General features: G+C 42.4%; 1 protein-coding gene across 9 annotated transcripts in view; it reads right to left on the reverse strand.

Annotated features, from left to right (window-relative positions):
* The window catches only part of SYT6 (synaptotagmin 6), a 163,254-nt gene that overhangs the window by 12,720 nt on the left and 132,347 nt on the right, over positions 1-18,187 (reverse strand). For 8 of the 9 annotated variants that reach the window (XM_077334957.1, XM_077334958.1, XM_077334959.1 and 5 more), the window contains 4 exons: positions 16,533-16,653; positions 13,536-13,707; positions 11,831-11,981; positions 2,520-2,621 (listed from right to left, as the gene is read on the reverse strand). In XM_077334957.1, coding sequence (XP_077191072.1) covers positions 2,520-2,621; positions 11,831-11,981; positions 13,536-13,707; positions 16,533-16,653 — 546 coding nt within the window. The remainder of the gene's footprint in view (positions 1-2,519; positions 2,622-11,830; positions 11,982-13,535; positions 13,708-16,532; positions 16,654-18,187) is intronic. The other variant, XM_077334960.1, reaches the window with a different exon arrangement.

Here is an 18,187-nt window from a genome sequence, read left to right on the forward strand (position 1 = left end):
ATCTACATACTAGTCTACAATGAAGTTTATTATGGAACTAGGGTTGCCAAACTCCAGCTGTTTACTGGAGATCTCCAAGGATTATAACTGATCTCCAGGCAACAAAGATCAGGTCACCCAGAGAAAATGACCATTTTGGAAGTTGGGCTCTATGGCATTATACCTCTTTCCAAACCTCACCTCAGGATACATCCCCAAAATCACCAGGTATTACCCAGAACGTAGCTGGCAAATCTATATGGGGCCTATATGGGGGCTGGTTTTGACTGATAAAGGGCCTGGTTCCTTCAGAGAGGTTCTCCTTTTTGGTGAGTTGAAACTGAATCAGCAGTCCAGTTATTGGCTACTCCTCAGAGAGCAGGCTGTAGTACCATGGAATCCCAACTCTTCCCATCTTCTACCACCTTCCAACAATACCCACCTATAAGAACAATGGCCCCTGATTCCTCCCCACTTACAGCTAGGCAGTGGCAAGTGCTACATTCCACTCCTCTGCACCTAGCGCTATTGCCATTTCCCATTATTAGTTATATATTCTAGCAATGACAGACAATGAAGGAAAAAGAGATTGAATATATGGTTTTATTGTAAGTAGAATACTGTTTTTAATGTGTGGCACTCTTATTCCATAATCCTGTTTGTTACATTGTTGATTTATAGATCTCTACCTTAAATCATTCATAGAATCATAGAATCATAGAATCATAGAATCATAGAATCATAGAGTTGGAAGGGGCCATACAGGCCATCTAGTCCAACCCCCTGCTCAATGCAGGATTAGCCCTAAGCATCCTAAAGCATCCAAGAAAAGTGTGTATCCAACCTTTGCTTGAAGACTTCCAGTGAGGGGGCGCTCACCACCTCCTTAGGCAGCCTATTCCACTGCTGAACGACTCTGACTGAGAAAAACTTTTTCCTGATATCTAGCCTATATCGTTGTACTTGAAGTTTAAACCCATTACTGCGTGTCCTTTCCTCTGCAGCCAGCAGAAACAGCATCCTGCCCTCCTCCAAGTGACAACCTTTCAAATACTTAAAGAGGGCTATCATGTCCCCTCTCAACCTCCTTTTCTCCAGGCTGAACATTCCCAAGTCCCTCAACCTATCTTCATAGGGCTTGGTCCCTTGGCCCCAGATCATCTTCGTCGCTCTCCTCTGTACCCTTTCAATTTTATCGATGTCCTTCTTGAAGTGAGGCCTCCAGAACTGCACACAGTACTCCAGGTGTGGTCTGACCAGTGCCGTATACAATGGGACTATGACATCTTGTGATTTTGATGTGAAATTCCTATGTGTATGCCTTAAAACACAGTATGTGGAGATCATCGACTTCCATCTGTTCAAAAGGGAGTTCTCAACTCCTTTTCTATGATTACAAGCTAATGGTTAAAATCATATATAAATATGTGTGTGTGTGACCATAAAACACCAGTGAAGTTCAGTGACACTAGTATTAACTGATGTGTACATGTATGATATTGAAGAAATAATTCTTCCCATAATTCAAAGACTCTTGAATTAAGGGAAACCTTAATCCAGCAATAATTTTTGAGAGATTGTTGTTTGCAAGCAGAAGCTGTCTGTTTGGCTTTGTATGCTTCCAAAGATAAATAATTATTTTATATTATAGAAAATGTTATATATTTTCCATTGGTTTTACCTTTCTGGGTGATGTCTCTGAGCAGACTACAAAAATATAGCTGAATTTTGTAGGGTATTTCCACAGGGAAAAAAATTCCCCTAACCACACCAAGCACTTCAGGGGGGGCAGACTTCTAAATATTAATATGGTGTGCAAAACAGTTTGTGATCCCTGTGCCAAAGTAATTAAAAACAAAACTCAATTTTCTCACAATCATATTGTTCAAAACAGAAACATATGGCCAAGTTAGTTACAAAAGTACACAATCAGCCTCTCTCTCCACACTTCATTTACATGGCATATTTTGTTATGTAGTATTTTAAAGCAGTAATTCACAATTTTGTCTACTTTGGAGTTGTTGAAGAGAAAATTCGGTTTCTTGATGATCTGCTGTTAGAGAATGATTTTTTAACACAGCCCCAAGTGCAAATATGATTACTTGGGTGTTTGATATATGATCAGCTTAAAGAAACAATAAAATCCTTTAAAAACACCTGAGAACCAATTTTAGCATTTTTGTTTTTCTTCAAATACTAACAAAAGAGTTGATCCTGATTGAGATGAACTTCCTCTAGAGATGTGTCATCAGTTTAAATACACAGATGGTTATGATCTTGAAGGAGCCCTCTAGGATTCCTAAGTGGTTGATGTATTATTTTAAACAAATAAATGTCAAAGGCCCAAATGACTGAAATTGCCTTATTAAATTTAAGACCTGTTTTGTAGTCACAAATTTATGACAATATGATTTTGTGATGCCAGATACTGCCGAGCACATCCTCTAAAAAGCTCTGCTACATCCATTTCCCCTTGCTGTTTATAGAAAACAGAGTATTAAAAAACGTTGTTAGAACTACGTCTCTTATGTGATTAATACCTTGGAATGTTTCGAATGAGACATCAGAGGAGAAAAGGAGTGGAATGACTCTGCTACTGGGATCACTGCCTTGGGGATACTCCCAACAGGTGCTGGATTTTGCTGTTGGCAAAAATAGATAAAGGGTCATTTATATGCAGACATGGAATAAGGAGAACTGACACCTTCAGCTGGGTAATAAAAAGGGCTATGTTTATTTTATTTATTTAAATGGATCATAAGAGATCTGTGGTACCTGCTGGTCAAACCCCATTGCGCATCTAGATGCAGTGTGGGCCTTTGGTGGGATGCAGGAGAATCCAGCCTTCTCTTATTTGTGCGTTCCTGAATTTATGGGTGATCCCACCCTGGCTTTGAGCCTTGAGCCATCATGAACATAGGGCTCATATTCCTTCTTGCCAAGAATTTATGATATTGGAGGGAGGTGTGCCACATCCTGTATTTCTAGCCACACTATCTATGGATTGAGGATAATGACACTTCTCAAGAGCTTCTTCTCCCAGGCCTATGAAGGCACTGAGGCCCTAGGCCTGGTCTGAGGCCTTGGTTCCTATACAACCTTTCACCATCCAAATTGATGCCCTAGGGAGCTCACTTAAACTGTACTGTGTACAGTTTCAATTCAAATAACTTGAACTGGACTGCTACTACCATCATGGAATACCAATGCCCAGACATTTGTAAAAACAGTGGATGTCATGTTACTATTTTCAGAATACAGAAGCCTAAAACTCCACCCAGGCTATTTCCAGTTTGCTGGGGGGGGGGAGTGATCAGCTTGCACGCAATGTGAAATAAAGGGAGGGAGGGCATCTCCCTCACTGGTGGTCAAACAGAGAAAGGGGTAGGGCAGTTGCTCATCTTCATATAACTTTTGTCTTCCCACCCAAATTCTATCACAAAGAAGGCAGCATCACACTATCCAACTTTGCCTTCTGAGGCAGATCATGCCCTTATATCAACACCTGCAGATATGGAATAAGGAGAGCAGCCATGTTCAGTTGGATAATGAAAAAGCCCAAGTTTATTTATTTACATTTATAACAGACAGTAAATGGTTAATGTTCTGAGAACCTTGAGTGGTAGGATTCAAATGGAATTCTTCAGTTAAGAGTGGCAGTTAATAATTACAGTTGAGAGTGGGTTGAGAACAGTAAAGGAGAGTTAAGCAGAGTGAAAGGATCATGGGGGATCCTGAATTAGGGAAGTAGGACAAATAACCCTTCCCTGAGGGAAATAGATCCTAGTAAAGGGAGGTGATTCTTACCATTGCATTAAAATGAGAAACTGGTTCTTGTGCGAATGTTCATGTCTTCACAAACTTAAATAATTTTGAAACAAAGACGCTTATGCTTGTTTATCCAAGCAGTGACTGTCAAAAGATTTCTCGCCACAGTTTTAAAGACTTGTTTGTATGATAAAACAGCTACTTGATTGTGACAAATTATCTGTTTTTTTCCGCAAAATTACCTCATTCCTGTTGCTCTCTCACATTCTAAATCCTAAATCTGAAATCTACTTGGCCATTACCATTCAAAAGTGAAATAAAGCAGTTGGGTTGTTTTGAATTACCACCAATCTCTTATGTGCCATTATCAGACAAAGACAAAATAAGGATTTTAGTTGTTTCCCCAGTTCCCAAGGTTGGGTCAGCAAATATCTATATTGATTTAAGCAATGGGGTTGGACAGACAGAGAAACAAAGAAAAATGTTACCAAAAATAGACTTGTCTAGGGGAATTAGCACTTTTAGGAGATTTCTGCCTGAGAGGGATAACAAGCAAGATCTCCACCTGTGCTTATAGGAGGACTATCCCTCTCAGAAAACCCAGAGACCAAATTTGAAATAAAATAAAAAGGATCTCTATTGAAAAATATATTTAAAGCTCTAGCACACTTGCACACAATTCAAATTAACACAAGAAAAAGTAAAGAGTTGAGATGATATGATAGATAAAATTTGCTTTAGCATGAAACACGTATGAGTTTCCCTAGAGAGGACAAAAGAGTGACTAGTAAAGATGTCCAGGTATTTGACTCTCTGGTCATTAAGGAAAGGAAATGGCTGAGGTGGAAATGAATTAATTAAGGGAAAGAATGAACACAGGTATGAGTATCAAAGAAAAGAAAAAGCTCCTAGGTGCCATTATCCCCCAAATAAGTTTCATTAACATAGGTTAAAGGAAAAAGGCTGCCCATGGAAACAATAATGTTGCTCTACCGAGTCGAGAGTCCTCCTGGATGGATGTGGCGTTCAGCTACAGAATGTATATTATGTTTGCTGCATGAGTGCAAAAATGGCTGAGTCAGCTTCCTGGTTGAAACGGATATGATGGTACATTTCTGGCCAAGCAATGTTTTCCTACTTGTTCCTAATTGTTGCTAATTGTTGCCAATATTTGGCAACATTGTCCCAAGTTTGGTTTGCTGGCAAATTACCCCTAGAATAATAAAATCATAGAATCTGAAGGGAATTCCTGGGTCATCCAGTTCAATCCTGCACACAATGCAGGACACTCACAATCCTATTGCTCATCCACTGTTACCTGCCACCTGCTTAAGCCTTCACAGAATCAGCGTCTCCGTCAGATGGCTATCCAGACTCTGTTTAAAATTTTCCAAAGATAGAGAACCCATCACCTCCCGAGGAAGCCTGTTCCACTCAGAAACCGCTCTAACTGTCAGCCCCTCTGCCCAGGGGTTGGTTTGCTAGCAAACTACCCCCTGTCTGTAACCTACCAGAAAGAAAAGGGGCTGCTTAACCAAAAACAAAATAAAGGGAAGAGGGGAATTGTTATACTATTGATCAAATAATATTTCCAGCACCCACAGGACAAATGCCATTCCAAACCTGGATGCAATGAAAGACATTGATGGGATGCAGAAGAATAGAGCATGTTATGATAATGTATGACCATTATAAAGTTTTCATATTTAAGGTGGCCCAGCATGATCCTTGTCTCTGCAGTACTGCACTGGTCCTATCCTTGCCAGGCCCTATTATTAACAGAGCATTTATGAGGCCTGCACAGGATTTGCAATGTATGGAGCAGGCAACATGTGATAAACATGCATAAGTAGTTATTGCTTATGCATACTTCCTATACTGAACTGTTAGCTCACGGACAGCAAAGAGGGCAGAATAACATGGAAACCCAAAGCTTATTTTATTCCAAGGAGTGCTATCTGAAAAATAAAGTTGGGGGAAAAGATTACAGATCTACACATAGCAGATATTGGGATCAAAGTACAGCCCTTAAATGACTGCAATCTTTTCTCCAAGGCTGGGGACAGAGCAGCACTAAGGGAGAGAACTTCCCTGTGGAAGGTTCTAACATCTTGAGTTCCACAGGGAGCTATTTTCTCCCTAATGTTATTCAACATCTACATGCACCCCTTTACCCAGCTGGTCCAGAGTTTCAGGCTGGGCTATCATAAGTATGCTGATGACAACTAGCTATTTCTGTTGATGGACAGCCATCCATTGACACCCCAAGATGTTTTTTTTGGGGGGGGGGCAAATGTCTGGAAACAGTGTTGGATTGGCTCAAGCGGAGTTGGCTAATGTTGAATCCAGCTAAAATGGAGGTCCTCTGGCTGCATACTGTGGGTGAGGTAGTGCAACTTCTAGTTCTTGATAGGGTCCAATTGACACTTGCGACCACTGTCAAGGGCCTGGATGAGATTCTGGTTGCCTCTTTAACCATGGACTCCACAAATGTTGTTCACCAGGCATTTTGCCATCTCCATCAGGCATGTCTGATCTAGCCATCATGATCCATGTAATGGTCACCTCCGGGCTAGATCACTGTAACTCACTCTATCCAGGGCTGCCAAGTGCTCCAGAAATTTCAAGTGGTCCAAAATGCAGTTGCACAGGTCCTTACAGGGACACACTGGAGAGCACATTTGACTTGTGCTCAATAAGCTGCGCTGGCTCCAGATTAGGGACTGGATCAGATTCAAAGTCTTGGCTCTCACCTTCAAAGCCCTAAACAGTCTGGGACCTTCATGTCTGTGGGGCCAACCTCTTCCAAAGAACATTACATTCTAGTCAACAAAATTTGCTTAGGATTCACGGTTCCAAGGAAGTTAAATGGGCCTCACCCAGGGCCGGGCCTTTTTGGTGGAACCCTCTACTAACTGAGACCAGGAGCCTACAGGCTTTCCCACCCATGCCCCTGACTTCCCACCACCCACGGGGGGGGGCACTGCCAGCAGCAGCTGTGCAGTGCCATGCTGAGGGGGTGCCCCAGACATGGCGGCCGATGGACAGTACCAAAGGTGAGCTGGCGGCAGAGTGGCAGGGCAGCCCCCGAGGCAGCAGCTGGGGAGGAGGATGAAGAGGAGCTGCGATCTCCGGACCAGGGGTTGGGGACAGCTGCCCTAAGAAACAATGTTCTGTCTTCTCTGATATCACTGGGGTTATAATGCGTGAAAGGCAGAAGGCCTCAGTGGAAGTCTCTAGATCAGGGAAGAAGAAAAGACTACCTCTTTTGGAAGACAAGCTTTCTGTTTCTTTTGCCAGTCAAGGATTCTTCATCAAACTTACATGTACTGAAACACAAGAGTTTTGACCTGCCACTCAACTAGCAAACTGGGACTTTCATGAAGCAATCCATGGTTCTTTTCCTGTATCAATTGCTGAAACTGATGATACGCTTTAGCAGCAGCTGCCTGGCACATACCCATATCAAGGGCCAGATGTTCAGCAGTGCTGCACATATAAGGATACCGTAGAGTTATTTATTTCTGGCAAAACTGAAGATGTTTTCTGAGCATAATGGTATATACTGAACTCATGGGACAGTAATACTTTGTTCATCTTGTCTGTTTTGTACAGATTTTTAATTGGTCCTCATCAGTGCTACAGCTGAGCAACCACCGATAGTGCACTAGGGTATAATGTTCAACATCTGTAACATCTGGTTTAGATTCTTTTTCCTATCCTTGGAGGATCTATAGGTTCTGCAGTGTTTGGTTTAGCTGGGTGGGATACTCATTCATTCATGAATTTATTTCCCGCTCCCCATGTTGCTAAGAGTTTGCTCAAAAAGCATATCAAAGAAGTACATCGTATTTGGAGATAAAAAACGGAGATCCGAATGATCACATTTAAATGAAACTGAATAATATGTTACTCCATACCGGGATGTATGCTGGCTGCTACTCCTCCATGGATAGCCATGTGGCTCCTGGACCTCACCCCATTCTTTTCAGGCGGTATACCTGCTTTTCATGTGCTCAGCCTTCTTTTTGCAATTGGTCTTTCTGAACAAACATCTTGGTAATATGCAGTTCTCGTCTGCAGTTTCTTTTCATCTTTGCTTACAGCACCATCCTCAGCAGAGTCATTGAAGTCAAAGGGTTTAGGAGGGCATAATTAGGATTGTACAGTTAGGGAGTTCGAGAAGGGGCCAGTGGCTCTAGTAGCCACTTAGTTCATGTGATTGTTAGGAACATCTAGATCCCTGGCCAGCTCACTAGTTCTACATACTAAGTGACTGTGACCAAATGGTTGACTCAGCTGATGTAAAGTGTAACTGTTTGTCCTGCAACAGAAGCTCTACTTATTGATACAGGTACAGTAGATACTTTTCACATCACTGTAAATTTGAATTTTAAGTTTGAATGTACTTGTGGCCAGCTTTACTCCCATGCCTTAAAATTGCTATGCATTTTCATCCTGTCTTTCCTCACATGAGTTTAGAGCAGTGTACATGGTTGTTTCATCTTCCATTTTCTCCTCTCATTTATCCTGTGATTAGACTGGTGTACAGTCATTGCCCCAAGTTTACCCAGTGAACGTCATGGTTGTGCAGGAATTTAAACCCAGATCTCCATAGCGCTGGTCAATCCCTCTAGCCCAGGGATTCTCAACCACGTCACCCTGGGAAGACGGGAGTGTTCCCTGGGGTGACAATCTATCCTGGAAGCTGATATCACTGGAGCCATAGCACTTCTGTTCTGTGACCAGTAATTTCAAGCAGTCAATCCCCTGATGTGCAGATTGGCGGGCAAAAAAAGCCACTTGTGAGTCCAGCGTCCTGGCAAAAGGGAGTGGGAGGTTCTTGGCGATAATTTGCATAATGGCCAAGCATGTGCTCTCCGCCAGGTCTTTGGTTGAGGCCAGGGTTGTTAAGATCTGGGCTCCCCCTTGAGCGAATAAGATTTATTCTACTCCCTATAAACCCCTCAAGGTGTTATGCATCTTCTGTGAGCAGGGATGGGATAGGGGTTTTAGTCCACTGCTAATATGTGGTACTGGTTTTTTATGGTTTTATATTTTAATTTTTTGGGGAGGTTTATATTATTGTTAGCCACCACAAGCCTGTCAATGGGAGTGGCAGGTTATAAATTAAATTATAAATATAAACAAACAAACAAACAAATAAGCAGTGGTGGCAGCAGAGGAGGCAGACTGGCGTGCTTATGGGTAGTGCAGTGGAACACTGGTGATGGAGAGATTTACAAACTCCAGTACTCTTCAGACTTGAGAGGTCTGACATCACTTTCACCAGTACCTTGAAGCCTGAAAAATATTTCCTCCACTGTCAAAAGTTTAAAAGGCTCCTCTAACCATTCTGCCTATCCAAAATCCTTTTGTCTCTTCTGTTTATAGTGGACCTGTTCCTACCTCTCATTTCCTTCTTCTCTTCTAGTACTAGACAGTTGTTTCACACCTAGAGTTTGGGCTGCACATGTCTTATATGTTTATCTCTTTATTGCACTGTGGCTGCCAACGAAGTAGCTGTGGACTGTGCTTTGTAAGTTGGTACTGTTTCTGTCCAGCCTTCCACAGGTAGAATATACTGTGCTTGATGTTGTACAGAGCAAGAGTGGCAATTCTGAAAAAGCTGCCTACTGCATATTTGACAACTAGGAGAGAGCTCCTTAAAAGAACCCCCATGGCAGCTGAGATTTCCCCTTCCCCAAAGAAACAAACTTTTCTTCACTGGAAAGAATCTTTGGTTCCCTGGAGCAACAAGGTAACATAGTATTTGGGTATCTTGTTTACTGGCAATTTTTGGATAGTGTTCTAAATGAGTTTCTGCTTCAGTGAGTTTTTTCCCCCAGAAGATATTTACATCAATTTCTTTTGCTATGTTTGATCATCTTCCAAATCCAAAGAACAAAACAACAAGGAACAAAAATTATGGCTGACTGCACACCATACATGGACTTAAGAAGTTTGTTCTGGGATCAGGGCAGCTTCTACTTCCTAATTGGCTTCTCTGGTTGAAAGGGGGGGATGACCTGTGTGTGGTCTGCCAAACCTGCAAACAAATTGAACTTCTACATTTGAACAGGTTAAGCTGAACTAACTGATTTATTGGCAAAGTTTGAATATGCAGAGAGGGTGAAGCATTAGGCTACTTAAAGAATAAAATAGTTTATTTATGAAGAGAAACAATTATAGAAAGAGAAAGCTAACTAACTGTTCTAACTGTTGTCTATCATTTCTGTTGAACTGCTGTTCTGGAGGCAAGCAGGGGGACGTGTGCTCAAACAAGTAAGAAGTCTCCTGTTGAACCAATCAGGACACAGGTGGAGATAAATCATCAGAAAGTTCCCATCCTATCTATGCTAATTATGCACCTCCTTCAATGCCCCCTGCAGGACACCCTTTATATTCTGTTCAATTATGCACACCACAGATCTTGCATATTCCAACATATTCCAACATGGTTAACAGTGAATGGGAGGATGAATGAATCCAGATGCCTTTTTCATACTTAAGAGCGTATGTAGGCATGATGAGGAGATCCATTAATGTGTCTGCTTGTTCATGGCTACATGGTACAGAAAATGGGGCACATGGGTGAGGATGGCTGAACTATGCTCTTTGCCTTGCTGTGTTCCACAGCATAGTTGTGTTTTAGCTGTGTGTTTTTCTTCTAATAAGGGAAGTGGCAGTGGAGTGTGAGGGTGAAGGTTCCCGAGGGCCGCATGGCAGGTTAGGCCGAGCAGCTGCCTACCTGCCTTGTAGTCAGGTCCTGCGGGGCTCTGTCGCTTCGGGGCAAGGCCACCCCCCCGGCCAGTTCCCAGGGGGCTGTGGGGCCGGCAAAGGGACAGGCCCGCCGCATTAGTGACGCAGCGGGGCTGTTCCTTTGCCGGCCTCGAAGGCTCCTGGCCCTAGCCTGCTCCCGGGCGGCTGTGGAGCTTTGGGGCCAGCAAAGGGACAGGGCTGCCACGTCAATAATGTGGTAGGGCTGTCCCTTTGCTGGCCCCAAAGGCTCCTGGCCCCAGCCTGCTTCCGAGCGGCTGCAGGGCTTCGGGGCCAGCAATGGGACAGGTCTGCCACGTCAGTGATGTGGCAATGCTGTCCCTTTGCCGGGACCGAAGGCTCCCAGCCCCGGGCAGCTCCCGGGTGTCTGCGGGGCTTCGGGGCCGGCAAAGGGACAGTCTCGACACGTCTGCGATGCCGGGCGCCTTCCTGTCCTTGCGGTGGGCATCCTGGTAATGGCAGCATGGGGGGAAGGCGGCGGACGTTGGGGGGGTGGGCAGGTTGGGAGGCACAAAGTGCTTCCCGACTCGTCAGGCCAGGGCCAAGGGGCCAATCAGCAGCTGTGCATCCTGGCCTGACAATAGAGCTTTGTGCCTGCCTATTGGGCCCTCCGCTTGTCAGTCCGGGGGGAAAGAGCCAATGGACGTCCTTCCCCATCATGGACAGGGCCCACTCCAAGGGCCCTTAGCGTTTTATTTATACTGCTCCTGTGGAGCAGTTACAGATGAGGACATTTTTAAGGCCAAAGCTTCCTTATTTGTTTCTAGTCTTCCACAGATCACAATAACTGTGCTTGGAGAAAGATTGGCATGGAAATGTGTTAAATAAGCCAATAGTCTTCTTTTATGTTATCCCATTCTTAGCTGAAATTCAAAGTTCATGAATGGCACATTTCTTACAGTGCTCTGTGTGGAGGCCATGGCCTGTCCCATTCTTAACCCATCTCTTGTCTGCTGGACCTCTAAAAGAGTTTGCTCTGCACATGCGACTCCCTATTCAAACTAAGCTGCTCTATTAACAAGGTGCTGTACTCCCCAGCTATGACATACAGTTTACGGACCACTGTAGGTTGCCTGAGTTAAATTTGATTGGGGACTAGCTTGCATTTAAGGGAACAATGTGCAGTTAATCCAGTGCACAGGAATCCAGCACAACTGCATCAGTAAAATATATTTCTTTTTTTCAAAGTTGAGGTGCCATGCTTGCTTGTCTGGTTATAGATTTCTGTTGCAATCTATAAGTAAAAGCTCTTCAGCCAATTGAACATGCATCTGAAGGAGATTTTATAAACTGCTTTACCTACCTCCTTGAAGGACTTCTTCACTTCCACCAAGGGGTGCCAGTGGGCAATGGGTTTGCGTGGATACGCCAGCATTTCGTTCCAGTGGTCCCGGCCTAGTCCCTCAGCGCTATTTGCCACACGACAAACTCCAATAATCTCATTATGGCCAACTCTGAAAGGCAACAACCATATAAGACACATGTTCCAACTCTCTTCTTCTGCTGTTGCTGACTCATGTATGCTGTAGCACCTGTGCCTTCCTATCCATGTTGTTGTTGAAGCCTTCACATATTTGTTCTGACCTGTAATCCTGTTCCTTTCAGCTTTTCAACATTTTCTTTGCTTTCCCTATCCAAACTCATGACATATTCCTGGGCTTCACTGTTCCATAACAAGCTTCTCATACATTCTCAGGGTTGCCACCATCTTTTCCTGACTGGGATTCTATGTAATTAATATCTGTATGACATGCAGACATTCAACCACTGAAATCCCTCTATCATCTCCATCTAGGGTTGCCCAGTCCCCCTTGGCCATTTGTAGGGGATGGGGGGTAGGGTTGTCAGATCCAGGTTGGGAAGCTCTTGGATATTTGGAAACAGAACCTGGGACAGACAGGAACTTCAATGGGGCACAATGCCATAAAATTCACCCCAAGAACATCCATTTTCTTCAGGGGAACTGATATCTCCTGTTTGGAGATGAGCTATAACTCTGGGGGATCCTCAGGTCACACTTGGAGACTGGTATCCCTGTCTACATCCATAAGAAAGTTGAGGCAGAAGTTTTTTCCCCTGTTCCTGAACTCAAAGACTACGTTAAAAATACAATGTGACTACTGACTCCTCCTCACATTTTCCTGTTAACAGTGAAATAGGCAGTGAGAGCAAAGAAACTGAGCAGGATGATGCATGGCATTTTGGATTGGTTTTGGCTACCTCTCCTTGCTAAAGCCTCCATCCTACCTAGTTTTGTGTATGCAGGTTGCATAGACTTTTTTTGGTGTCCCTCCTACTTGTTGTACTAGCTGGAAAGCTAGATGATTCCAAGAAGTTTCGTTTAACTAGACATAGTTGAGAACATCTGGGGAGAAGATCTGGGCCAATAGCATCCATTTGTTACTTCTAGCTTTGACTTGGGCTGTTAAAATACAGGTGTCATTGTAGAATAGGACTGGCAACTCTAGTCTGGGGAATGAGTGGAGACTTAAGGATGGTGCTCAGAAAGAGTAGATTTTGGGGATGTTGAGGGAGCTCAGCAGAAATATCATGCCATAGAGCCTATGTTTCAGGGCTGCCATTTCCTCTAGTGGAATTGTAGTCTGGAGAGCAGGTGTGATTCCAGGAAAACTCTTGACCCCACTAAGGCTGGTACTGCTACTGTAGATGTATTCAAGCTGCCTGCAATATGAATTTTAAGCCATCCAGCTAGAAGCTCACTATAATCTTTTGCTCTATTCATCAAAGGATCTAACATCTTCAGAAGAAGGCCCTTCTCAGAGACAACTGAAACTCTGGGTTTTGCCCTACTCACACAGACCAAATGACTGAAATGCAAAGAGTACAGCTTAATCTCTTAATGTTTTAATAGCATGCTTTATCCCTAAATTTAAAATGCATGGTACTTGACAATTTGGTGTTCGACAGAACAGAGGGATACTAAACCCAGCACATGCCAGTGAATAATCTCCAAATGGGATTTAGATGTTGCAGGGACTCCCACCTACCGGTCATAATCCATAACAGAGATAAGCAGGCTGACTTGATCCATGTTCTCTGGAGGGATGTCAAAGATTATTGCCTCATTGTATGTAGGATTAAGTGTGTTTCTCTTTATGGTGGTTTTCTTCTTCTTCAGTCTCCTCCCATCACAAAGCAAAGACACCTTGACATAAGGATCTGGAGAGCAGGTAAAAGGGGTGGGGAGCAGAATTGTGACAAGATCCCTTTGTCTAAAGTTTACACCGTTATTAAATACAAAAAAGTACACTTGAGGAGTGAGGAAGGACATTTGTCAGAATATAACATTTCCTCAAATGTTTCAGAATTTGAAACATCTTGTTGTGAGGGGGACACAATGGTTGCCCCCAGGATTTTTCTTTCCTTTTAGTTGCCAAGCCTTTCCCCTTTCTAACTTAATTAAGTGGAGCAAGTTCACTCCACAGAGAGCTCTGAACTTAGTTTTTCTGTGAGAAGTTGAACTTGCTGCCTGTCAGCCCAGGAACCATCTGTACATGTGTTGATCATCTGCACGCTTTTCCTTTGGGGGCAGGGTTTTTGATCTATGTATACATCCTGTGTCTGAAAGCAACTTCTTTGTTGGCCCACATGGTCCATTTCCTGTCCCCCTTAATATGATGCAGATGCAGCCCATCTTCAAGCATCCCTCTAGTTCTCAGATTGTGTGTGTAACTTTCATGCCAATTTTGTTGTGTAAGCAATACATATGTGAACAATTTCTCAGGCAACCATGAGCTGTTTTTATTTTTATTTTATTTTTTTGTCAATGAAAAGAGAGAGAAGAGAAAAAATAGAACAGCAGTACCTCAGTAGCTGCTCCAGAGATTGACTTTGGCAAATTGCCTTTATGTTTCCAACATAGCATGAATGCTCTGTAGGCAGCTGGAGAAAAACACGGTGTATTTTGAAGTTTCAGTAACTATATGGGACATCACTGCAAAACTGCTGAGCTTCCTTCTGAATCTTCAATGATTCAAACTGTATCAAATGCCAACAGAGCTGAAATATTTGTCTATTCTAACAGCCTACAGTTATTACTCCTATAGATTAAAATGTTTGTTAGCAAAACACGAACACTGGCATGTAGATGGAAAATAGATGGAACAACCAAGTATTTGTAGGAGAGTTTGCTGAGAGAATCAGGTTTTCATACCAGTCACCTCTTGCTTTCCTTGGGGCACATCTACAAGGAAGAGAAGATGCAAGGGATAAATCTAGTGGACACACTCTCACTACCAGGTTACTTGAACTTAACCTGGAACTGAGAGCCCTTCAGTTAGATTTACCAACTGCCTCTTTCTGCAGGATGCCCTGAGGCTAGCTGGGAAAGGGTTGGTAGATGAATGTGCATGGGTGGCACCATTCCTTCCAAATCAAGTTCCCTATGGAACTCTGGCTACTTCCACAAGGCAAGGATTTTCCACATTATTTTCTTTGCCAGTGCAAATTTAGAGACATGCATGTGCTGGCACTGAAACATTCATATATGGGCCACTGGAGTTTCTATGCACTTTTCTGCCTTTTCCTTCACTTTTCTCTTCCAGATATGCTCTACAGCAACTCTATATCAGTCCTCGGAGCATGTTCATCTCCTGGCCACTCTTTTTCTTTGCTTGCAATGTGGCATTCTAACAATTCCATTAAAATTTGAAATGGATAAGGCACAATAGAATCTTAAAGGCTACATCACTGTTTGCTATAGAACAATAGTGCTATAGCAATTGCTGATATTTCTTTTAAACCCTCAAAAGTCTTCTGGTGTAAGAAAAAAACGCTAAGAAAATGGTATCTTCTGTGGGGCTGAGCACAGGAAAACGTTGCCAACATGGGCTAGACCTTTGCAGGGCAAGAAAATGTATAGTAGTGTTATTTCAAAAAATATTGATGTAAAGATTGATGAAAGAGCATATTGAGGACAAAAAACTCAATGGGAACAGAACAATTACGGCAGGATATTTTGTAGAAGCTCCCCACACACAAATAGAAAGTATTCAATTTTGGAAACCAACTTAGACAATGTAGAATAAGCCTCTATAAATTACTAGAATGCCCAATTCAGCAAAAAAAAAAAAAAGGCCCATTTGACAGAAATCACAAATCAGTGTGATTTAACATGTTCACTCAGGGCCACTACTTCGTACGGAAGCTCAAAAATTAAGCAAATGTTCTCCAAGTAGACCTTTTCATTGCATAGCATCTAAAATGTGTTTGCCTTGATGGTGTAGCTAGATCATGAAGATGAAGCTACTGAAATGGAGCAGGAAATATATAGTGGCCTATTTTTGGACTTCTCCTGATGTAATGTTTTTCTCCAGAGGAATGATTTCCACAGAACAATGTATGTGGAAAATGTTACATCGGAAGGGATTCTTCTTCTTTTTCCCCAGCATGGGCTGGCAAGAAAGCCTAATCATGATTTTTTTTCTTTTTAAAATCCATGTTGGTTTTCAGTTCCTATACACATGTTTTCCAAAAAGGAGAGGGAAAAAAAGATTGTTCTATCCAGGCTTACAGTGATCTCTGATGTATCAGAAAGGCAAAGGCACAAAACAGAACCTTGAGTGTGGTAGGGATAGAGAGAACCCATGACCAAAGGCAAGTTCTAATTCTATTACTCATTAAAAATATATATTTATCACTTAAAATTAAATAAGCTTCTATTTTAAATTAATTAAGCTTAATTGTGGCTTCTATCACAACGTTAGTTTCTGATGGCTATGCCAACAATACTTCTCAATCTTCCTCTGACTTCAAACAAAAATGTTGGAAGTGACTGGTTGGGTTACACATGACACTGAATTCTATATGGCTGTAAGAGAAATATTCCAGATGTTCTGTTATACAGTTATGCTTCTATGGCATCCACATCATGAAGAATGGGTCGGAAAGCTTCTAAACAGCTTGTAGAGCAAACAAGGCTGCTACTGAAGCAAGCCCAAAGAAATATAATGCAGCATCCTTATTCCATAACGGCTCATACCTACCTGAGTAGCCAGTGATATCCATTGCTTTAAGATTCCTGCATTTAATGACTGTTAGAGTGAGACGACCTGCAGTTGGCAGATAACAAAGGGAAAACATGATCTCTCCCAGGTCCACACTTTCCTTTAATAAAAAAGAGAACACGGAAAATTAGAAATGGGTAGTGCACTGCTCTTCCCAACTCCTCTGCTTTGTACGAACTGCAACTTTCTTTTCTTCCAGTTTTACTCCTTTACTGCCCTCCTCCTCTCTCTGTACCAAGGCAGGGCAAATTGCATTCAATGAAATTCCACTTTGAAATTGCTTCAGAAGTGGAAACAGTGGGTCTCCTCACACTGAGGTTTTCCCATGGTTTGTGTACTTCCCCACTTCCTCATTTTCCATTTGTTGCCTTTCCATTGTTCTTTTGGTAGTGTTGTTTCTCCACATTTTGTCAAATCAGAACAAAGGCAGTTTGAGAAAACCTGGAGAACTTATGAGGAAAATATGGAAAAACAACAATGCAAAACAAGAAAGTGCCCCAGGCCTCCGCCAGGTGAAGAAATAGGACTTTTCAGGGCTCTTTTGGCCACTCAGTCCACCCTTGTGCTTTATGTAAAGCCTAAAGACTGCATATGAAGGGAAATGATACAGCAGCTTGGCTGAAAAGGTCTAGTCCACAATGGAAGGAAGAGAGGATATCGCTTTAGTAAAAAGCTAAACAACCCTGCAAAATACAAATTACACCATCTTGCCAGTTTTTTGTGCCCCATGCAGAAGGAACATTATCCATTATATAATTAAAAGTGCAGCACATATATATTTTTCAACCAGCAGTGGCCAATTCCAGTTCTAAAATAATCTCCTTTATCTTCCGTTGAATAGATGTTCACATATCTATTAACCTGTCAACCCTTTAGCAGGTAGGAATCCACTGCAACAATGCCTTTCGCAGGTGCTCTGGCCTCCTCAGCTCCTTCATTGTATTACCTCATCCCTGAACAATGGAATATTGGAAAATGACTGGCCCATGTGAAAAGTGACCTAAATTAACTGGGATGAACTAAATATGGGTTCTGTATACAACAGTCTTAGGGCAGGTCAGCTTTCTGCCTTTTCTTTCTGCAGATTACTAAGGTCAGAATTAATGAGTGATGTAAAAACTCAGCTTCTCACAAGGCAACAGGCAACGTATCCAAACTGATCCAAACTTCTTAATATCAAAGGACGATTTTACTAGAAAACTGGACAGTTATTTGAGATGACTTCCATATCACAAAATGTTTCAAGAATAAGAGCAGGAACATGTCATCCCTTCAGAATACTGGGAAAGAAATCTGACCAAGATTACTGACCAAGAGATCCAATGTGGTATAGTGGTTAAAGAGATGGAGAGACCCAGGTTACCTACTCTGCCATGGAAATTTGCTGTGTGACATTTGAACTGTCATACACTTGCAGCCAATTCTACATCCCAGGATTGTTGTGAGGATAAAATAAAAGAGAGAACATGGGGATAACGGTAGCGTATAAATGAGGGAAATAAATAATAAAAGTATTTTCTTCAAATCTTTCCTCAACATTGTTTTTATTTAATAGAAAACCATTACTTGTTATGTAATGGGATGAACTGTCAGTTGGCTCAACTGCTCACTCTGAAAGCTTAAGTTGTGTCAAA

This window comes from Paroedura picta, chromosome 4, assembly GCF_049243985.1.
Source record: "Paroedura picta isolate Pp20150507F chromosome 4, Ppicta_v3.0, whole genome shotgun sequence".
NCBI lineage: Eukaryota > Metazoa > Chordata > Lepidosauria > Squamata > Gekkonidae > Paroedura > Paroedura picta.